The 23,037-nt window shown below is 50.7% G+C and overlaps 1 protein-coding gene and 1 long non-coding RNA gene across 7 annotated transcripts in view; one reads left to right on the top strand and one right to left on the bottom strand.

The window, feature by feature from the left end:
• HNF1A (HNF1 homeobox A) overlaps positions 1 to 13,864 on the bottom strand; it is a 19,452-nt gene extending 5,588 nt beyond the window's left edge. For 2 of the 3 annotated variants that reach the window (XM_013056633.2, XM_004753382.3), the window contains exons 1-6: positions 13,302 to 13,860; positions 6,257 to 6,456; positions 2,118 to 2,304; positions 1,445 to 1,686; positions 458 to 615; positions 117 to 318 (exon numbers count right to left, since the gene is read on the bottom strand). In XM_013056633.2, the coding sequence (XP_012912087.1) occupies positions 117 to 318; positions 458 to 615; positions 1,445 to 1,686; positions 2,118 to 2,304; positions 6,257 to 6,456; positions 13,302 to 13,627 (1,315 nt within the window). In that variant the 5' untranslated portion in view covers positions 13,628 to 13,860. Of the gene's footprint in view, positions 1 to 116; positions 319 to 457; positions 616 to 1,444; positions 1,687 to 2,117; positions 2,305 to 6,256; positions 6,457 to 13,301 lie in introns of all 3 variants that reach the window. The other variant, XM_013056632.2, reaches the window with a different exon arrangement.
• On the top strand, positions 11,471 to 23,037 carry LOC106005866. 4 transcript variants are annotated; one of them, XR_006604768.1, is made up of 6 exons: positions 11,471 to 11,820; positions 19,024 to 19,256; positions 19,449 to 19,608; positions 20,422 to 20,499; positions 21,526 to 21,612; positions 22,417 to 23,037. It is a non-coding gene; the product is annotated as an uncharacterized LOC106005866 (long non-coding RNA). The 4 variants fall into 4 exon arrangements; XR_006604767.1 differs by lacking the exon at positions 11,471 to 11,820 and adding an exon at positions 11,835 to 12,772; XR_006604766.1 differs by lacking the exon at positions 19,024 to 19,256 and having other exon boundaries at positions 11,473 to 11,820.

The raw sequence follows: 23,037 nt of genomic DNA, 5'->3' as shown, positions 1-23,037 counted from the left end.
CTATGAATGAATGAATGAGTCCCAGTGGCTCCTCTGGCTCCTCTGGCTCCTTCTGGATCCTGTGGGGTCCCTGTGAGCCCTCCCACCCGGGTGCCCCCCCATGCCCACCAACTTACCAATAACCAGGGTGGAGGCACCCGTGTTGGTGAATGTGGGGGCCAGAGAGGCAGGCTCACCAGGCCCAATGGCCATGACCCCAGGAAGTGACGCCATGATGAGATTCTGGGGCTGTTGGTTGAGGCCTGGGGAGGTCTGCTCCAAGCTGTGCAGGGCTGTCAGGGTGCTGACAGGGGGCAGGGGACCCCCAGTAGCTGAGACCTTAGAGGGGAAACCAAGCTGAGCCTGAGTGAGGCCCCACACTGTCTCCCTGGGGACCACTCCAGAATCTCCCAGCCAGGGGAAGGTGGAAGATGGGTCTGGACGGGTCTTCCTCCCCGTGGGGTGTGGGGACACTCACCAGTTTGGCATCGGTGCTCAGCAGGCTGTGGCTGGGCTCCAGGCCCGTGGGGGACACTTGGTGCAGGGAAGCAGACACTGTCACCAAGGGACCACCGCTGCTTGAGGGCACTTCCGCCCCCTCGCTGGTTGCTGGCTGTCCATAGCGCACACCTGGAACTGGAGCCGCAGCCAGCATCAGCACCCCACCTCCGTGGCCTTCATTGCTCCAAACTGCCCTAATTACTGACTCCCCCCATCTTTCTGTGTGCAGCCAACAAACCTCACTTGAACCTCCCCCTGCCAGGTCCTGGGCTGGCTGCTTCCAACTCCCCGAAGGCAAGACCTGCATCTCACTAGCTCTATGGCCCCCGTGGGCCGGAGCTATGCGTGATAGGCAGGAGGTGTGCAATGAAAGACATTTGGGTCAAAATGAACGGAAATTGATGAACTGAAACTGCGGTGAATAGAGTTTAATAGAAGGAACCGGAATTAGTTCAATGAACTGGAATCTGGTTGAACTGAACCCAAAATAAATTGAAGTAGATTGAGCATGTTGGAGTTGAACCGAACCAGATCAAATCAAATTGGATTGAACTGAACTGAGCTGTACAAAATTAACTTAATTTCCCTGGATTATATTTAGCTGGACGGAGTGGAATAGAAGGGAACTCAGTTGGATTATAGTGAGTTAAACAGAATGGAATTGAATCGAATTGAACTGAACTGAAAGGAATTGAGTTGAGTTGATCTTAAATGAATGACCTGAATGAAAGTGACCCGAGTCAAGTTCAGCCAGATCGAATGGCATGGTCTGGTCACTGGGGTGGGTAGGAGGGGACCAGATAGAGGATGGAGGGTAACGAGTAGAGGGGGGTGATAAGGAACCAAGTTGAAGTGCGAAGGGGTTTGGGTGGTTATTGCCGCTGGCGTGGTGCTCCCTAGCTCACCAGCCTGCCATCTGTCCCCTCTACCCACTATTTCATGCCCCCGCACACAAAGCACTCACCGTGGACCTTACTGGGGGAGAGGGCAGGTGGGGGCAAGCCCGGGGAACTGTGGGCAGGCAGTGTGGGGCCCGGGCCTGGCCCTGGGGGCGGCCCACTGTATGTGTCCATGGCCAGCTTGTGACGGAAAGCTTCTTCCTTGCGCCGATTGGCAAACCAGTTGTAGACGCGCACCTCCGTGACGAGGTTGGAGCCCAGTCCCTGGGCCTGCGATGGGGACACCCCCCTCTGGATGCACTCCGCCCTGCAGAAATGGCCACTCGTGAGCCTCCAGGCTAGGCTCAGAGGAACCCTCCTCTCCTGAGACTGGAGGTAGGGGAGAGAGTCCCAAGATGTAGGCTTCTCCCTTAGTATTGAGAGCTGGCATGTGACCCTAAGCAAGGGTCTTAACCTCTCTTAGTATCTCCATTCATAAGTGAGCAAAATAGCCATAGGGTCATAATGAGGGTGAATGAAATAGCAACCCCTCAAGGACTGCTAGGATGGGTGGGGAGTGGGTGCTAGGAATGGAGCTAGGTTCCAGACACTGAGCGGGATCTGAGTGCTCCTGGGCCAACAGCAAGAGCGCTCAAGGACTGGGGAGCCTCAGAACTCAGAGCCACCCTCCCCCAATCTCTCCCCCGCCCTGCCCCAGCCCAAACCGAGCCAGCCCTGCCGACCCACCAGACATCCTACCTGTTGCACTCCTCCACCAATGCCTCTCTCTCCTCCTTGCTGGGGTTCTTTTGCCTCTCGTAGGCCTGGAACAGGATCTGCTGGGAGGCCGGACCCCACTTGAAACGGTTCCTCCGCCCCTTCTTGGTTGGCAACTCGTCACCTGTGGGCTCTTCAATCAGCCCACCTTGCCCTGCGTGGGTGAACTCTGTAGGCACACACACAGCCATAAGCAGGGTGCTGGCCACTCCCACCTGGCCACCTCAATTCCTCCAACCACACTTCTGATTCTTTCTCATTCCTAAGATCTTGAGCCAAGGGAGCTTACAGCTAGAATGTAAAAATCCAATCCAGTGATAACAAACAGCACGCGTGCCACCTGTCTCAACCCGTGCCCCAGGCAGACATCACTAATCAACCCTTGCACAGTAGATTGAGTAGATTCAGAGCTATTTTAAACTCCTCAGATCTGGAAATCACACTTAACATGCAAGTGTTAGCCAGGAAAGGGGAGACCCAGCCAGCCCTCATCAGCTGGTTCCAACTTAATGGAAATGCTTAGATTCTCCCTGAGCAAGGAACCGAGAGACTAGAATGGATAAATGCAAAGCCATCTTTGGGGGAGGGGAGGCAGGGAGAGTGAGTCAGGGAGGGCAGACGCTGTGCCTTCACCATCCAAGTGGATGGGACCCTGGATAAGAAAGACATTAGGGGACAGCTGAGGCACTCTGAACAATAAAGTAAGTATGGACTTTAACGATAGTGTGACAGTGCTGGTTTGTTAATCGTCCCAAATGTCCCCTACTCGTGTTAATAATAGGGAAAACTGGGTCTGGGGTAAACTAGATTCCTCTGTACTGCCTGCCCAGAAGGTCTACACTTGTCCTAAATTAAGAGTTTGTTATGTGTGGGGGCCTAGGTGGCTCAGTCGTTAAGCATCTGTCTGCCTTCAGCTCAGGTCATGATCCCGGGGTCCTGGGTTCGAGCCCTGCATCAGGCTCCCTGCTAGGTGGGAAGCCTGCTTCTCCCTCTCCCACTCCCCCTGCCTGTGCTCCCTCTCTCACTGTGTCTCTATCAAATAAATAAATAAAATCTTTTTTAAAAAAAGAGTTTGTTATGTTAAAGTTTTACCTGCTAAGAAGGGTAAATTAAAGCCATGCTTGTTTTCTAAAAACACTTAGTGATAGTGCCTTCAAAGTACGTCATATACAATTCCAGCCACCTGAGACCCAAAGGATGCCCCTGTTGGGTACAGGTGTCAGGAACACTGGGTCCTAGGGCATCAGTATGTGTTGCTATTTCTGCACAAATAAGGAATCAGTGATCATTTTTGTAAGGATATATTAAAATTTTACCATAGTGGTTGCTCAGTAAATGTTCAATAACCTAATGTAAAGTAACCTAATGTTACTTAACCTAATTAACCTAACTTTTTGGTATTTTCAGTTTAAGATTTTATTCATTTATTTATTTTAGAGAGAGAGGGAGAGAGCGTGTGCAAGCAGGGGGAGGGGCACGGGGAAATCCCAAGCAGACTTCTCACTGGGGCTTGATCCCAGGACCCTGAGATCAGGACCTGAGCTGAAAACATGAGTCGGACACTTAACTGACTGATCCACCCTAACACCCCAACTAACTTAAATGTTTTAGTCAGCCCCTTGATAAAACCAATATCATAGTTTGGGGAGGGTTGGGCAGAGGGAGAAAAAAAGGATGTTAAGTAGGTCCCACGCCCAGTGCGGAGCCTTACAAGGGGCTCGATCTCGTGACCTCTAGATCGTGACCTGAGCCAAAGTCAAGAGTCAGATGCTTAACCACCTGAACCACCCAGGTACCCCTACCAATATCATCGTTTTAAAAAATAAGTTATATAAATGATCATCACAGCTTTAAAAAGTGGTGGGTTTTTTTGTTCAACAAAAATGGTAAATAGTAGATACTCAATAGATATAAACTGAGGTGGGACACCTGGCTGACTCGGTCAGTGGAATGTGTGACTCTTGATCTCAGGATTGTGAGTTCGAGCCCCATGTTGGGTATGGAGAGGACTTAAAAATAAAATCTTTTAAAAAGGATAAATAAGGGGCACTTGGGTGGTTCAGTGGGTTAAAGCCTCTGCCTTCGGCTCAGGTCATGATCCCAGGGCTCTCTGCTCAGCAGGGAGCTTCCTCCCTGCTCTGCTTCCTCCTCTCTCTCTGCCTGCCTCTCTGCCTACTTGTGATCTCTGTCTGTCAAATAAATAAATAAAATCTTTTTTTAAAAAAAATTTTAAAATTTAAAATAAATAAATAAATATTAAATGAAGTATAGCTTGCTCTCTTTCTCTCTCTTTTTTTTTTTTTTAAGACTTTATTTGTTTTTTTGACAGACAGAGATCACAAGTAGGCAGAGAGGCAGGCAGAGAGAGAGGAGGAAGCAGGCTCCCTACTGAGCAGAGAGCCTGATGCGGCGCTTGATCCCAGCACCCTGGGATCATGACCTGAGCTGAGGCAGAGGCTTTAACCCACTGAGCCACCCAGGCGCCCCGCTCTCTCTCTCTCCTGAGCTCACCTGCTCTCCTATCTTGAGAGTGTACTTTTCACTTTAATAAACTTTCCAGCTTGAAAAAACTTTTCACCTTGTAAAAAATAGATAAATAAGTAAATAAATAAGTGAATATTAAATGAGTGAGCAAATTAATATGTGAATTTGAGGACTTTTAACATTTTAATAAATGTTTAGGAAGCATGGGAGCAAATAGTTGATTTTTTTAATTTCCATACATGCAAATTGTCACCATGTCTTCATAAGGAGCTATGGGAATATCTATCAAAGATTTTCAAGTACATACTCCCTCACCCAGAATCCCACTCCTAGGAATTACTTCCACAGACAGAGTCTTGTGTAAGCACGTCTTCTTTGAAGCAGTTGGTTATAGCAGCATGTTGGAAAAACCCTAAAAGTCTAAAAGTCTTTGGTAGGGAGTCAGTTAAACAAATAACAGTGCCTCCAAATAATAATAGCCAGCAGCTCTTCAAAGAGCACAGGGGGAAAAAAAGAAAAATATATATGTATGTATGTGTGTATTATATATTATTATACATTACATATTGTGTAGTATATGCATAAAATATCTCTGGAAGGATGCATGAGACCAGGAATGTCCATTAGGAGGACACCTAATTTTTATTGTAAACTCTTTATTTTCCCCTATTTTTTAAAACTAATATGTAGTACCCTTTTTTAAAAACGTGGGTAATTAATAAAAGAAATTTTTAAAAAAAAATTTTTTAGGGACACCTGGGTAGCTCAGTTGGTTAAGCATCTGCCTTCAGCTCAGGTCATGATCCCAGAGTCTTGGGATCATCTGGCTCTCTGCTCCTTGGGGAGCCTCCTGCTCCCTCTTCCTCTGCCTGCCTCTCCCCTTGCTTGTGTGCTTGCTTGCTCGCTCGCACTCTCTCTCTCTCTCTGACAAATAAATAAGTAAAATCTTTTTTTAAAAGTTTTTTACACATAGGCTCAAAAGTACGAGTGCACTTGGGATTTTGTGGAGAGTGATATCTGAGTAAGGAAACGCAGCATTCCCTGAACAACAGTGTGGCTGATCTTCCCGAGCATACACCTTGTCTCTGAGCCTTTACTCGGGCCACTCCTTCTGCCCAAAACACCTTTCCCTGTGTCTCCGCGGGCCAACATCTCACTCAGACTTCAAGACTTAGTCTGAAAGTTCTCCTTCTGGTGTGGTCCTTCCTGATGCCCTCGCCTCCCTGTGGAAGAACAGATTACTCTCTGGTCCTCTGTCAGCTTAATATCTCGAAAATCTTTATGTAGTACTATGCTCCCTGGGCCTGGCATATGGTGATCACTCCATAAACCCTTGCTGTTACTGTTGTTTTTATCGTATTGTAAAATATGTCTCGTTGCATCGTAACGATCTATTCTACACAGAGCTCCTAGAAGACAGGGACTCAATTCATCCATCCTCAGATTCCCGGGACCAGCCTACCCCCTCCCCCAGAGCGCCTTGTGCAGAACAAGTCATATGTGCCCAGTGAATCCTGCTGACTTCTTCTCAGCTGCCCAGTCCCGGTAACACAGGGGAGAAGCTCCCGGCCCCCACCCCCAAGCGGCAAAGAGTCCCGGGTCCTGCCAGGGAGGACGGGGCTGTGCTCATTACTTACGCTGGGCCACCTCTCGCTGCTTGCGGACGTACCAGGTGTACAAGGCGGCTCGCTTCTGCGTCTTCATGGGGGTGCCCTTGTTCAGGTGCTGGGACAGGTGCGACTGGTTGAGGCCGGTGGTGTCGACCACCTCCCTCTGTGGGATGTTGTGCTGCTGCAGGTAGGACTTGACCATCTTGGCCACGCGCCACGGGTCCTCCCTAGGAGGAGGACAAGGACAGAGCCTGCTCAGTCTGGGGGTGCAGGGGTGCAGGCAGGGCTGGGGGTTCTGTCAGCCCTAAGAGTGGGGATTGTGGACCGAAGCAGGTGCGGAGCCCCAGACCTACACTCAGACTCCAGGACAGCAAGGTAAGGGCACTCATGACGGGTCATAGGGACAGAGGTGGAGATACGAACAGACTCCTGCCGGAAGCTGTACGAGCCAGAGAGAGAAGGCCCTCACCTTTATGCCTCCTTTAAAGATCCTCCCCCCCATCCTACCTAGAAATGTTATCTGTGGTTATGTCTTATCCACTGTGAGAGAGCTGTACACACTGTGAGGGCAGGAGCCGTCTGATTCTCAGCCCCGAAACTCGACCTGGCAGGACGTATGCCCGTGGTGAATGCAGGAGTGAATGAAGGGTGCGTGGGTGGAGGTCGGGTAAACAGGATGCGGGAGAATGAGTGAACCGGAGGGTAGATGGGTGGGTTATTAGGGGGATGGATGTATGGACGGTTGAAGGAGACCTCCTGGGGAAAAAATGGGTCTGAAAACAAGGAGAGAAACATGATTCTCTCACGTTATAGCTAGGGCCACTGAGGCTAACAGGGCTTGCGTTCTATCTTTTGCCCAAGGTCCCAGAGCCAGCCCAGCAGAGTCCCCTCGCGCCTGAAGGGATTCCGTTCTGAGTCAGCCTATCAGGTAAAAATCACAGAAAGTCAAAACACCTTCTGAAGGACCCCTGGGTGGCTCAGGAGGTTGAGCCTCTGCCTTCAGCTCAAGTCATAATCCCAGGGTCCTGGGATCGAGCCCCATATCGGGCTCTCTGCTCGGCAGGGAGCCTGCTTGCCCCTCTCTCTCTGCCTGCCTCTCTGCCTACTTGTGATCTCTCTCTTTCTGTCAAATAAATAAACAAAATCTTTCAAAACAAAACAAACAACAACAACAAAACCCACCTTCTGATAATCAATACTAAAACCTAGACTGTGCCCTGGCCAGTTTCCCCACAGCATGGTGGGGGCTGGGGGAATAGTTCCTGATGAAGGAGTTACCGATTGGTATTCAGAGCCTCCCTGCAAAAAATACATATATTGTGTGCGTTTGAGCCCCTGAATCTCACTCTGTGGGCTAAGTCTCTCTCACCAAGAGACTCAAGGGACCTGCAACCACCCACGATTCGTGTTCCCGTCTGCTGCCCGCTGTGCGGAGTGGGGGTAGGGTGTCTGATTCTCTCCCTCTGCTGTTCCGTTCCAACCCTCCTCTCCGGAGCTTGTGTTACAAATACGGGCAAAGAAAAACAGCTGAGTGCAGCAGTGCTGGAAATGGGCAGAGCTGGGGTTTGACCCCAGCTCTGTGTGGCTCCAAAGCCTGAGGTCCTCTCCTCTTTGACTGAGCACTTTGCCTCTAAGAATTTGAGCTTTCCAACATCTGCCTGTGTGACGAGTGGCCCATGTAGGGCACTGCTCGTTGCTGTGTTGCTTGCCACAGCAAAATAGCGGAAATGAGCTGCATGTCCGGCAGAAAGGGTACTGCTGGCGGTGCTTCAAGTGGATGCTCCCATAAACACGCCCTGAGGAAGCCCCGCCGGCCCCCCCAAGATGGGAGAGAGTCTGGCTCTGCTATGCTGTTGCTGTAAAATCTGAAATGGCACAAAAGAGTCCAGCGTGTTTGCTTGGGTCTGCGTGAGATCCCAGAACACAGAAGAGACTAGCGACATCCACGGACTCCAGACAGGAATGCGGTGCTGGGGACAGGGGCAGAGGGACAGCGTCCTCTGCTGCTTTTCTGTGCTTTTCAAATAATGTAATATAATGTTAGACAATAGGCGATACATGCATATAGAACATTTAAAACTCAACTGTGAAAAAAACAGAAAGCAAACAAACCCCCAGCACTCTGAAGCCCACCCCGTAGCGCCTCTCCGCTCTGTCCCAAGCCGCCAGCCTGGCCTCCCTGACACCACCCTTCTCAGGCGGGAGAGCCCAGAGCCTTTCAGCAGCCCTGCCCTGTGACTCCCTCTTTTTTATCAGCAGTTCCCATACACGTGGGTAGGGAAGGGAGACCGGGAGGGTCGGATTTGAATTGGTCAGCGATCGGTACCGCAAAATCCCAGTTGTGTAGAAATGATAGGTGTGAGAATCCTTGTTTCTTGAGTATTTCCCATGAACCAGGCATTGTGCTAACGGCGGGTCGTGTAAATCTTACCATAACCCTGGGAGGTAGGGACTACTTGTGTGCCTGTTTCATAGATGGGAAAACTGAGCCTCAGAAAGCCCACCTAGCTGGGACTCCAGAATCTTTGGCTTTGCCCAGATCCACCCCCCCCCCCAGCTCTCCCTCTTCCTCTCTGCATTCAGGGGCTCCCAGGATCCTCTTGCTCCACCCCTCCCCTGCTCCCCGGGTGCCAGTCAGAGCCTGAAGGGAAGGGCAGTACAAAGTCCGGCCTTTGCTTCCAGGCAAACATGTTTATCTGATTCTGGAGCCAGACGGACTGCTGATGGCCTCCCTCCTCCCCCTAGCCGCAGGCATCACCCTCCTGAGCAATCCTCCCTCCCTCCCCTCCCCCTTCCCCCTAGAGAGAGAATGAGCTCAGTCTCCCTCTCAGCCTGGCCTCCCTGGCTCCAACTGAAGACTTACTGTCTCATCACTGTCCGTTTGACACTGTGTGTGTGTGTGTGTGTCCTACTTTTTCTCTGCCTGGCTCTCTCCCTCTCCGCCTCTCCTGTCTGTGTGTCTATCTCTGCTGTTCGCTCTGTCCCTTCCTCCCACCCACTCCCCACCACACACACTCACTCAGTCACCCTCAGTCTCCAGACTCCTGACTTTCCAGGACAGTTTTCTGAACCCAGAACTAACAGGCCACGTCTCCAGGTAGCTCCTGCTTTCCCTCTAAGGGGTCTAAGAGTCTAGCCAACCTGGCTTCCCATCCCAGCATGGCGCCCTAGCATGTCCTGCGTGTGTGCCCCGCACACTCACGGTGCCCGTGGGAGGACCGACTGAGTTTCAGATAGGAGTGAACCACATAGAGCAGGGCCTGGGACATAGTAAGTGCTCAGTAAATACAACAATTGGTCACCACCATCATCATCACGGATGATGTGGCCATGGGACCCCCCCAGCCCTGCCGCAGAGGGAAGAGGGCCCAGAAGAGGTAAAGATCGGCCCACATCTCCTCCTCCCACCTCCGATGGGTTCTGGGAAGGGTCAGGCAGAGTTTCAAGACTCTGGGCCTTTGGCTTGCTGGCCCCTGGGGTTTCAGAGGGTCCGAGGCTACGGAGCTCGGAGACCAGCCAGAATGGCCACACATCTGGAGGGACAGTGGAGTTCTCAGTGCTTGGAGGGGGGTGGTACAAAGAAGCTTCGGGTTGAACTGGAGCTCTGCTACTCACTCTCCATGCAGTTAGGACCTTGGCAAATTGCTTCACCTCTGCATGCCTCAGTTTCCCCAACTATGATACAGGGCTAAAAAAACTTCATAGGTTGCCAGGAGAAGAAAACAAGTTTAGCGCATTTGTAAGCAGTCTCATGAGCTCTAGAGCACCGCGTGGAAGGGAGTGGATGTGAGGTTAACAGGGAGAATGACTCCAGAGGAGAAAAAGGGAAATAAACCTATCAAGGATGGCAGGCAGCCTCAAGGACGCTGCAGAGTGGGGGACTAGGAGGACCCGGGTCCGAGTCCCCGCCTTACCACTTTGTAAATTACCTTGGGCAAGTCACTTTGCCTCTCTAAGCCTTAGTTTGCTTATCTGCAAAATGGGACTATTGCTCATAGCAACAGTTTACCCCACTTACATGCTATTTAACCCTGTGGGTGTTATACCGCCTCTGCCTTGCAGATGAAACAAGGGCTCAAAGATGTGAAATCAGGTGTTGGAATGAGGGTGGGGCTGAGTTGGGATTTGAACCCAGGGAGGTTGGCCTCAGTCACGGATGTTAAGACTGTCCCACCTTGCCCACTGTCTTCCTGGGTCTCAGTGCCCTGGTGCTGCCTGTTGGAGAGGATCAGAGTCCCTCAGGTTGAGGTTTGAGCTGCTCAGGGGCAGGGAGGACCCAGGAGGACACCAAGGAAGGAGCCCTGGGTACAGGATGCTCCCTCGGCCATAAGAGCAGATGTCCCTAGGGCTTCAGGGAATCCTAGCCACTGTTAATTCATGCTGTGTTTTAGCCACTGGGCTGCATATCAGGGGTAAGAGTGGTGAACAGGGACACACTGGCCTTCCCTTTGAAAAACTGATGTCATGGCAGGAGACAGAAAACAGGTGAAAACAGATCATCTTAAGTACCGTTAAGGGACAAGAGAAAGTAACAGAAGATAGTGGAAGAGGGAGTGTAGTGGGAACTACATTTACATGCCGGTAGTGAGGGAGGGAGCAAAAGGAGGAGAGGGAATCGGTCATGGGAAGATCTAGAAAGAAGTGTCCAGGTAGAAGGAGTAGCACACACAAAGGCCCTGTGGTGGGAATCAGCAAATTCCATGTAACTAGAGGAAAGTGAGTAAGGGGCAGAGGGCCTGCAAGAAGAGATCAGGGAATCAGGGCAGGGAATTTGAGTTTCAGTCATTGGCCAGCTAGGGAAACTAAGGCAGGAGAAGAGACTTGCCCAAGGTCACACACTGAACGAAGAGTGGAAGTCTGAGGGAAGAGCTCGGTTCCCACTGTGACCTCAGGCATGAAGCACCCCAGTGGGGAGGCCCCCAGGACCCACCCAGCCTCCTCCCACGGTCTTCTCCAAAGAAATGGCGTCCACGGGAAACCCTGCCCCTGCAGCATCCTTTCTAGCCTGAACCTCCCCAACCCAGGGCTGTCCAGGACTTCATCAGGGGTGCCCACCCCCAACTCCCTCCTGTGCCCCGAGGGTAGAGCCCCGTTTTTTTTTCTCCTCGGGGCGTTTTCAGATCCCTTTTGTTACCTGAACAATAAGTAACCCAGGTAGTTAGTTATAAACTCCACAGGAACAAGGAGCTGGTTGATAATTTATAGCAACATCTCAAATTTAAATGGAAAGTAAATAGCATGCTGTTAGCATTAAAGAAAACCCAATCAGGGCAGGCGGGAAGCACTCTAGCCTTACTGCAGCTTGGGGTGCCTCACTCTCTCCCCTGCCCCTTCTCCCAGCTGGGAGAGAGCCCCTCTGCCCTCCAGGCTCTCCTGCTCCCCTGGGCTTCTCCAGGCCTCTCCATCTCTCCCCATGCCCCCCTCTCTCTCTCCCTCCATGGCTCCTTGCTCTCCCTCAGCTTCCAGGTCTCTGCTGGTCCCCAGGGAGCACTTTGACCTCTGCTCCCCCCTCAGGTGCTGTGGATGAAGCCTCACCCCCAACCCACCATTCCACCAAAGGGGCTGATGATCCAGAGGCCCCACCCAGCCAGGTAAGAAAGGCCCTTGGTACCCCCTGCCCCCACTCCCACTGGAAAGCCCCCAGTCCCATCTGGGGCCCGGAGCAAGTCTGGCGCAGCCCCACCCTGTCCTTGTGGCCCTGGCTCTGGGTCTGGCAAGAACTGACTCTCTGCCCCTCCCCTGCAGCCCAGTAGGGCCCTTTGCCCTCTTCTTCCTGCCAAGTCTGGGGGCCCTGGCTGCTCCCCTGCCCCCTGCCCAGGCTCTCACAAGTCCGGACAGACCCTGAGGCCTCCCCCCACCCCAAGCTGGGATCAGGACCTTGGACAGAAAAGAGATGGTCCCTAGAGAGCCTCTTTGGGGCTCTTCCACTGCCCAGTCACGGCAATTGAGAGACCAAACAGAGTGGCTGTGGAGTCCCAGCTGGGTGGCTGTAGTCAAGCTACCTCCCCTCTCTGGGCCTCAGTTTCCTCATCTGTGAGGCAGTTATCCCCCGCTGCTTTCCAGCATTCATCGTCACATTCTCAGACCATTTGCATGTGAAACCCCAGCACAACAGGGTCGGACTGTTAGAATTCCAGCTTAGGAGCCTTTGGGGAGGGTGGTCCCTGCAGCCCCTAGACCCCTACCCCTCCCACTCCTGCTGGGTAAGAGGTTGGTTGGCCCAGGCCTCCCCAGGTCACCATCTTTACAAGTTAATGATCACAGGCCTTATCAGAGCCTTTTACCGTTTATAAATTTATAAAACAAAAGAGAAATAATAAAGCTCGTGGGTAATTAGTAACCAGGTGAGCTTTGCTGAGGAGAGGGGAGGCAGCGGGCTCAGACCCACCCAGTTCTCCGGGAGGGGACTTGGGGAGCCAGCCAGTGGATGGGGGTGCACAATGGGGAGACCTCTCATGGTGTGTGCCAGTGAGGTTGGGGGGGGGTGCTGAGGCTGTGTAGGAAAGGGGAACAGGTCCTGCCCCGAGACTCCATCTCCCTCAGGTAAGATCTGGGCTTTCCTGGCTTAATGCTTGGGTCCCTGGGTGGCGGAAGGAGCCCCTAAAACTCCAGCCTCGGCCCTCCTTCTCACTAACCATGCTTCCTGGCCCCAGAGCCTATAATCTTGAGTGCTTAGCAGGGAGGTTAGGGTTTGGGGAGTGGAAAGGGCCATGGTGGCTAACAATTCCCACCCACCCTCCAGTTCTCCAGGCACATAAAATCTAGACATGCCTGCTTTTCCCTGATCTCTCAAAGCTCCCCTGGGGAATACCCTTACTTCCCCAGCCCTGGGCTGAAAGCCTTGGCTCGTGGGGCCTTGGGACGTTGCAGAGGGCCAGGCTGGGGGGCTGAGAGGCTCTGGGCTGGGAGCAGGGATTCCCCTGAGCTCTCGTGGGCCCCATCCCCAAGAGCCAGGCTAAAACCTGCAGGTTAGGGAACTCTGGACTCAGAAGAAAGGCTAGTCAGGAGCTGGGGTGGGGGTGGGGGTCCTGCCTGGGTTCCTTGGATGCTGGGACAGGGGAGGGGTCCTTACTGCAGCAAGGTCTCCACCACGGCTTTCTGGTGGGCTGCTTCCTCAGGGCTGAGGTTCTCCAGCTCTTTGAGGATGGGCGGCGTGAAGTCTTCCCCATCGTCGTCCGTCTCGTCCTCGGAGCCCCTTGCTTCCCCCAGCCCATTGGGCAGCTCAGCCAGTTCCCCCCGACTGCCGCCGCAGGATTCCCCCTTGTCCAGGGAGCCATCTCCAGCCAGCAGGCAGGGCCCCGGCTCACCCAACGCCTGGATCAGGGCCTCCTTACTCAGGCCAGACTCGAGCAAGGCCACCAGGAGCTCCGTCTGCAGCTGGCTCAGTTTAGAAACCATGGCTCCGCCACCGCTGGGGCCACAAGGCCTAGGGCCACCAAACCGGCAGCCTTCCCCACTGAGTGGGCCGGCTCCTTGCTGGCCGACCAGCAGGCAGGCACAAACCAGGCTTTCACCTACTGCCCCCCCAAACCCCACAAACCAAGCCCTGTGGGCACCCCCAACCCCCAACCCTGGCCCCAGCGGCCAGTGAATCAGGGCCCCTGCCCGCTCTGTTTACATTGGAGCTGGGGAAATTCTCCAAGGTTCATATTTATCCGTGTGCTTAGCGAAGGGACTGAACTTTGGACTTCAGCCCTGCAAAGTGCGGGCCTCATGGCAGTGCAGAGGGACGGGGGAGCCTAGGCCTTCAACGGGAGTGGGCAGAGAGGAGGGTGGGGGAGGTAGGAGGTGGGGGAGAGGGCAGCCAGAATGGAAGGAGCTGAGGGGGCGCCACGGAGGGTTTTAGGTGAACAGCTTTGGGTCCTGTCCCTGAGGACTTTTGTAGGGGGCTCAGGCTGAGACACGACATCGAAAAGAGCAGCTTTCCCTTGGGAACTAAAGCCAGAAAGGGTTTTAGGCAGATGGGCCATCTCTCCTCAAGGTCAGGGCTAGGTCACATCCATTTTGGGTGTGGGATTCACCTCCAGGCGTCCCCGTAAGAAAGACATGTTGACCTAAGTCTAGGCTCATCTATAAAATAGGACATTGCCTCATTGCCTCACAGCCCCTAAGAGCTGTGAGTAGGTACAGGGATTATCCCCATTTTACAGACCAGAAAACCAAAGGCTCTGAGAGGTGAAACAACTTGCCCAAAGCCTCAGAGCTAGCAAGGGACCAAACTTGGAAGGTGGGAACAAGGCAAAGCCGGGTAGGAACTTGACTCATGTGTAAATTTTAAGGGGGCATCAGAAAACTCAGTAATTAAGGGAGCGCCTGGGCCTCCGCCTTCAGCTCAGGTCACGATCCCACGATCCTGGGATCGGGCCCCACACTGGGCTCTCTGCCCACCGGGAAGCCTGCTTCCCCCTCTCTGCCTACTTATGATCTCTCTTTCTGTCAAATAAAATCTTTTAAAAAAGATTTTTTCTCAGTAATTGAGGAAAACTGCATTTTTATACAATATAATAAAAACGAAAATTAATGCAAACCTCAAAAAATAATTAAAAACATACCCACATAAGAGCCTGCATGTGAATGTTCATAGCGGCATTACTCCCCATAACCAAAATGGGGAGAAAACATAAATATCTACCAATGGACAATTGTGTGAGTAAGATACAGTGCATCCATGGTGTGTTATGGTATGTTACGGTATGTTATTTGGCCATAAAAAGGAAGGAAAGGCAGATACTCGCTAAAGCATAAGTGGTCCTTGAAAGTATTGTGCGCAGTGAAAGAAGCCGGTTGCAAAAGGCCGCCTATACAAAGTCTATACAAAGTCAATGACTGGTTGGAGGTGGGGTTTGGGGCATTGTTGGGGAGGGGGAGGGACTGCTTCATGGGTATCAGGATTTCTGTCGGGATGATGAAAACATTCTAGAATTGACTAGGTGTTATTATTATGTTATTATGTCTCACAACTCTTGAGAATAACTAAAAACCGATGAATTGAGCACTTTACAGGGTGGATTTCATGATACAAGAGTCAGTAGAATATGATTTTTAAATTCAGGCAAAAATATCTGATAGGGACGCCTGGGTGGCCTAGTCGGTTGAGCATCTGCCTTCTGCTCCGGTCTTGGTTCCCGGGTCCTGGGATTGAGTCGCTTATCCAGCTCCTTGCTCAGCGCGAAGCCGCTTCTCCCTCTGCTTGCAGCTCTCCCTGCTTGTGCCCTCCCTTCCTCTCTCTGGCAAATCAATCAATCAATCTTTTTTTTTAAAAAGTCTCTGATGGGGGCGCCTGGGTGGCTCAGTGGGTTAGGCCGCTGCCTTCGGCTCAGGTCATGATCTCAGCGTCCTGGGATCAAGCCCCGCATCGGGCTCTCTGCTCCACAGGGAGCCTGCTTCCCTTTCTCTCTCTCTCTCTGCCTGCCTCTCTGCCTACTTGTGATCTCTGTCTGTCAAATAAATAAATAAAATCTTTAAAAAAATAAAAAAATAAATTAAAAAAAATAATAAAATAAAATAAAAAATAAAAAGTCTCTGATGGGGGCGCCTGGGTGGCTCAGTGGGTTAAAGACTCTGCCTTCGGCTCAGGTCATGATCCCAGGGTCCTGGGATGGAGCCCCGCACCCGCATCCGGCACTGTGCTCAGCAGGGAGCCTGCTTCCCTTCCTTTCTCTTTCTGCCTACTTGTGATCTCTGTCAAATAAATAAATAAAATCTTAAGTCTCTGATGAACAAAATACTACAATTTTATTTTTTTAAGTAAGCTCTATGCCTAACCTCTGACTCCCTAAGATCGAGAGTTCCATGCTCTATCAACTGAGCCAGCCAAGTGCCCCTAAAATACAATTTTTTTTTTACATAGCTTTGGCTTTATTGAGGTATAACTGACAGATAAAATTGCAATATATTTGAAGTGTATAATGTGATAATTTGATATATGCATAAAGTCCCAGTAATTTTAGGAGCAATTGACTTTTTTCATTAACATAAAATGTAGTAATTGTTTCAGAGGTACAGGTCTGTGAATCCTCAGTCTTCTTACACAATTCACAGCACTCAGCACAGCACATACCCTCCCCAGTGTCCATCACCCAGCCACACCATCTCTCCCCTCCACTCCCCAGCAACCCTCAGTCTGTTTTCTGAGATTAAGAGTCTCTTACAGTTTGTCTCCCTCTCTTGTCCTCTTGTTTCATTTTTCCCTCCGTTTCCCATGATACTCTGTCTTGTTTTTCAGATTCCACATATGAGTGAGATCATACGACAATTGTCTTTCTCTTACTGACTTTGCTTAGCATAATAATACTAGTTCCATCCATGCACGCCCATTGCAAATGGCAGGATTTCATAAAATAGCAGAATTTTAAAATAAGGACAGGCTGCAACCCTCACTCGCCTTGCCCCTAATCCCAGCCCTGTGCAAGAACGCCTCCCACCCACCCACATACACACACCCACCTCTTCCCTGTTCCAGTAAGATCCTTGACAAAATTCCTGAAATTTGTCCCCTGTGGTGGCCCTCAGTGCCCAGAAGGAGGAGTGCCACCATTTCCGGGAGTAAGCAGGGTGGTGGTGAGGGCGTCCAACTCACAGCTCTGCAGAACTCGGGTCATGACTTGGCAGCAGAAGAGGAAAATGTGCCCTTGGCCAGAAAAGGCTCCCTGCGGAGCCAGGCCAGGCCAGCACAGACCAAGGGGCTGTAACCAAGGGGCTTCACTGCGGTAACTGCTTTCCCTGTCTGTCGTCTGCCACCCCCCCTTACCTGGGGCTCCATTCCTGCTTTCCCTGGATTATGCCTTTATTGTGCTACTCCCCTTCTTTTTTTTTTTTTTAATAGATTGATTGATTTGATTTAGAGATGAGGGTGCAGAGGGAGAGAAACTGAAGCCGACTTCCCACTGAGCGCAGAGCCACAGATGGGGCTTGATCTGACGACCCAGAGATCATGATCTGAGCCAAAACTGAGACTCGAGAGTCCATTGTTAACTGACTGAGGCACCCAGGTGCCCCTTCCTTCCACCTTCTAACACGGTCCGCAGTATGTGGCTACTGAGTACTTAAAATGTGGCTAATGCCTCTGGGTGAAACCATGTTTTGGGTGTATTGAGAGAGAAGGAACTTTTTTAAAACGGTGGCTCAGTGGGTTAAGCCGCTGTCTTCGGTTCAGATCGTGATCTCAGGGTTCTGGAATTGAGTCCCATGTCGAGCTCTCTGCCAGCAGGGAGCCTGCTTCCTCCTCTCTCTCTCTGCCTGCCTCTCTGCCTACGTGATTTCTCTCTCTCTCTGTCAAATAAATAAATAAATAAAAATCTTTTGAAAAGGAATTCATCTCCCCAGTTTCTTTTTACTTTTGTAACAGTACTGCTGGGAAATTGTAAATTACATTATGTGGCTCCTCCTATTTCTGTCTGATGTAGGCTCTGTAATTGACTTCTGTGTTGTGTGTGTTACTTAGGGTCAGTTTCCCTCTGCTACAGTGTATAAGCCTCCTGAGGGCAGGGCTTTTTCCTCTGTCTTGTTCACTGCTGTATTCCCAGGGGTTAGAATATTGCCTCGTATATACATAGGGGGTGGCCAATGATTATTTGTTGAAAATGAATAGACAGCTAAATTTCACTGCAAACAGACCATGCATACTGAGCCATTCACTAAGTATAAGCGTTGGTGATGTTTTAAATTCTCAGAACAACTCCACCTAGTAGGTACTGCTGTTCCATCTGCGGGGAGTGGGGAGGTGGGAACAGAGGCTCCAAGGGGTTAAATGACTTCCCCAAAGTCCCCGAGAGTCAATAGTCTGCCTCTCACCCCCAGTGCTTTTCCTCTGACACAAGTTGCTCTGAGGAGCAACTCTGAGGAGCTCAGTGGCGGTCCCTTCACGGTCTCACTGGTTTCTAACCTGGTATACCCTGCCAGGAGGCTGCTTGCTGCCCAGAGTGGTCCGCGGTTACGTTTCACCTAGAAAAGGGAACCCGAGGGCGGAGCAAAGGGAGGGGCCTGGATTCTTCCTCTGCCTCCTTTTGAAATCTAACTGCTAAACCCTCCCGCAGCCCCGTGGCGGAGCCTGGGACTCCAGACTGAAGATGCAATTGCCTGGGGATTAGGGGATTAGCGCCCTAATGGGCGCTTCTGCTCCCACTACGCTCAGAGGCTGCTGTCTTGGGTCCCCTGAGTAGGGGCCCTCCCTAGGATATGAATAAGAAGAGACACAACAAGAACATGACCCTACTTCTCCGCAAGCAGAAGAGGCTGCGCGTCCCCCAGTCAGGAGACAAATCTAAACAGGAGCCGTTTGCCTTCTAGAGAATGACACAGACCCTAGTTTGAATGTCACGGTCCCCATACACCACCCCCAGCCCCGCTCCTAGGGGGCCTCAGGCACTTGAGCTAGCTTTTCTTGACTCGTCTATAAAACAGAGGTAGGGTTGCTTAAGACAACTTTTTGTAACAAGCATGATGCAGATCCTAAACTTACTTGGTCCAAGGCACCCGATGTTTCTAAAGTACCTCGTGCTCCCACCTGAGCAACAAACAGTCCCCCCAATAAAACCTAACAGGTTTAGTAGGTATTTAGATCAAAACAACTCTTAAACATTTATGTCCTAACAGCTTAGAGGCCACTTGAAAAAATACACATAAATGGAAAGAAAAAGGTGTTTTAGTTCCTTCTTGAATAATCGTTAACTACTATTAATGGAATGAGATCTTGCTGGACTCTACACAACTCAACCCTTGGGATTAGATTGGGCATTACCACCCTCATTTCCTGTTCCACACTAATTTTCGTATGATACTTGGCTTTTTATCAGAACTGCCATAAACCACATCCTCCAAAGGAACGAAGCTCCCAACATTAAAACTGAGATCTTGAGCTAGCAGTTTCGCACGGTGTCCGGCAGGTGTCGCTGTGGACCGCTCAAAAAATCCTCCGCAGCCCGAATCCTCGCGCAGTGGGGACGGTAGATAATTCAGTACGTGGTGGCTGTGAGCTTTATTGCTATGCTTTCCTGGGCGAGCAGCGATTTGCAAAGGCAGAGTTCAGGTAAGGCATAGGCTTCCCCGTTGGCCATCGGAGACAGCATAGGAGGGATGCCCTTAACAGCCAGTCCCCACTCCCCTTTCACTTATGTGGCTGGTATATATGCGTTGTTCATCCGTTTTCTCATTTAACTCCTCAACAGCCTCACGTTGAGTACTCAGGTACTTTTTAAAAAAGATTTTATCTATTCCGCAGAGAGAGCACAAGTGGAAGGAATGGTGGAGGGAGAGGAAGAAGCAGGCTCCCCACTGAGCCGGGAGCCCATGCGGAACTCGAACTCATTCCCAGGACTCTGATACTAGGACCTGGGCGGAAGATAGAGGCATAACGGACAGAGCCACCCAGGCACCCTGAGGTAGGTACTTTTATCCCATTTTACAGCTGAGAAAACTGAGGCTGTAAGAGGATATATAAGCAGCCCAGCTGGTGCATAGCAAAGCTAGGATTTGAACCCAAATTCCTCTGATGTCAGACTCAAAGCCCTGAGCACTATTCCATGCTTCCTCTTTTTTTTTTTTTTTTTTTTTTTTAAGGCAGTTGGCTCTCTCTAAATACTTGTCACTTTTGAGCTGGTTTTGTAGATTAAGAGACTACGATGCCCAGGAACAACAAAAGACAGGTCAGGAGCATAGACTTTGGCAGTGACTGCCTGAATTTGAGCCTGGCTCAACCATTTACCAGCTGTGTGACCTTGGGCAACATGCTTAACAGCTCTGTGCCTCGGTTTCCTCTTCACTGGAATGGGCCTGAAAGTGCCATCTGCGCCGTGAGTTGTTAGGGGGATTGATGAGGTGACAACACGCACGCACTGTGCCTGGCGTACTGTAAGCACAGCCCAGCACTGAACGATTGTCATTACGTCGTTATTAACATGAGTGCCCCACTCCCCTCGGCCAGGCTGAGTTCTCTCCTTTTGCAGAAGTTCCATAAGAGTCCCTGCCACCCACCCCATTTGACCAATAGGCCCTGATTCTGCCATTCAAGGCCATCAGGACCTCAGGCCCACCCCCTTCCCAGCCCCACTGTGAGCCATCTCCAGAGCACACCTGGAACTCCCTCACACCCATGCTTTTGCACAAGTTCTTTTCTCTACCTGGACGCTTCCACCTGTTCGCCTGTGCCGAAGATCCTCCATGGTCTCCTCCTGACCCCAACTATTGTCTGGCAGCCACCGGAGCCTTCACCTCTCTCCCCGGAGCAGGACCAGAAGCAGCAGGAAGCCCTAGACTACGGGTTAGAAACACAGGTTCGTGTCTCCTCACTCAGAGGGTTTGATTTCGTAGATCCCAAGTGAGGCCCAAATATGCAAGCTCTTTCCATCAAAGGGCAAAGAACTCTGGTGTTCTCTGTATAAGAGTGTTTGAGAAAGATGTGGAAGGACCCGCCCTAAGCTGTCAGCCTCAGTTACCTGGGCTGGAAAGGTGTCCACAAGCAAACAAACCAACAGTACGGTTAGGGAAAGAAAAGAAAACTCAAAAAAAAAAAAAATCGTAGCTGTGTGAGGTGATGGATTTTAGCTAAAATTATTGTGGTGATCATTCTGCAATATGTACATATACTAAATCATTATGTTGTATGCCTTCAATGAGTTCAGTGTTTCATGTCAGTTACAGCTCTACAGAGCTGGGGGTGGGAAGTAGATTGTAGGGACAGTTGCACAATTTTGTTGCAGTATCTTAAAACCATTAAATTGATACTTTAAATGGGTGAGTATATGAAAATATTATATGGTATGGTATGTGAAAATATTTCAGGAAAGCTTTTAATAATTAAAAAAAAAGAAAGAAAGAAAAGAAGGAGGGAGGGGGTCGAAAGGAAGAGGGAGACTCCTGACTGGCTCAGTCGGTTAAGTGTCTGCCTTTGGCTCAGGTCATGATGTCAGGGTCCTGGGATCTGGTCCTGTGTGGGTCTCCTTGCTCAGCGGGGAGCCGCCTTCTCTCTCTCACTCTGCCATTCCCCCTACTTGTAGTCTCTCACTTCTGCTCTCTCTCTCTCTCAAATTAATAAAATTATTATTATTAATTTTCCTTTATTTAAGAGAGCATGAGAGGAGAGAGCATCAGAGGAGAGAGAGTCAGAGGGAGAAGCCGACTCCCTGCTGAGCAGAGAGCCCCCATGCAGGGCTGGATCCTGGGGATCCTCGGGACTTCGGGATCATGACCTGAGCCACTCAGGTGCACCAATAAATAAAACCTTTTTTTTAAAAAAATTAAAAAGAAAAGGAGTCTGTGAAAGATACTGCGTGTATAATGAAGTGACTTGGTGTCTGTAGGTATGTCAGGATAAACCACAGTGAGCCCGATGGAAAGATGGTCTCCAAAGAGATATCCGCAGTTACCTTGAAATAGTGGGATTTCAGGTAATTTTTACTTTCATGCTTATTCTTTTCTATAAGATTGGAATAGTTTAACTTGAATACTTAATTTTTATGTCAAAATGAGGTGTTTTTTTTTTTTTTCGTTTTTAAGTAATCTCTATGTCCAACATGGGGCTTGAACTCAGGACACCCCAGATCAAGAGCTGCATGCTCTACTGACTAAGCCGGCCAGGCACCCTAAGATAAAATTATTTTTATTTGAGTGGTAACTCCTCCCTGCCCCCCTCCCCAAGAGCCAGGCTCCCCAGGCTATGCTAGCACCTACCGTCTGTTCCCCATCTCAAGTGTTCATCTGTGGACCCTCACCTGGTGGCAAAACCCACGATATGTCTATTCCTGGGCACGTGGAGTTTGTAAATGCTGACCCTATGCTCCTGGAGTCTGCACAGCACATGCCCAGGAAATTCTTGTAGGATGGAGCCTAGTCCACGCTTTCTGAACCTGTTTCTTACAATTTTCTTGTTGTCAGTAAAACTAGATTGTAAAATCCGTGAGAGCAGGAGGACCCTGCCTTCTTTTTATTCTCCTTACCCCTGCCCAGTTCTGATACAGGCGCATAGTGACCCTCAAGGGTAGAACAAAGACAAGAGGCAGAAAAGTACCCATGGAAGAGAGGGACCAGCCCCCGGCGTGCCTTCCTTGGTTTTGATGTCATCCTCTTCCTGGACAGCAGAGGGCGCTCTATTTCCACCCCCCCACACACACACCCCACACCTCCCCACCCCACCCCCACCCCCCCACCCCCCCCCCACCCCGCCAAAAAAAGCCACCTCTGCCTCATCCTAGGAACTCACAGCACTGAAAAACTTTAGGATTCCAAGGCCCCGCCCTCATTGTTCCGGAATCAGACTGGCAGAAATTGACAGAGAATCTCTTCTTTGAACAAGACCTTGGGTAGTTTTCTCAGGATCAAGCAAATTGCAGAAAGGATCTCACACAGCTCCTTGGATGTGTTCCATGTGGCTTCCGTGCATTAAGAAGCAAAAGCCAGAGCCCAGGGAGACTTCCTATAAAACAAGGACCAGGAATCAAAGAGAACAGATAAATATGTTAGCCTGGACTGAATGGGTCAGTCCCAGAGCGAGGCTGTACTGCTGCCCACAGACCGAACTTGCCAGCTCTGTTATGTAGGAGCCGCGTGCCTGGCAAATCCGGGAAGCATTTGCTGTCCTCACCTGGTGGTTGTATCGATCCTTCAGTGAGATACACTGCTGTTGTGTCTCTGCAGCAAGCAGACATCGATGGAATGTTAGTTTTCAGTCTAATATAAAAATACCTGGTGTTTTGGGGCACCTGGATGTCTCAGTGGGTTAAAGCCTCTGCCTTCAGCTCAGTCATGATCACAGGGTGCTGGGATCGAGCCCCACATCGGGCGGGCTCTCTGCTCGGCAGGGAGCTTGCTCCCCA

The sequence above is a fragment of the Mustela putorius genome, unplaced genomic scaffold (genome assembly GCF_011764305.1).
Source record: "Mustela putorius furo isolate JIRA1106 unplaced genomic scaffold, ASM1176430v1.1 tig00537248_pilon_pilon_pilon, whole genome shotgun sequence".
Taxonomy (NCBI): Eukaryota; Metazoa; Chordata; class Mammalia; order Carnivora; family Mustelidae; genus Mustela; species Mustela putorius.
This window is presented reverse-complemented; position numbering and strand designations above follow the sequence as displayed.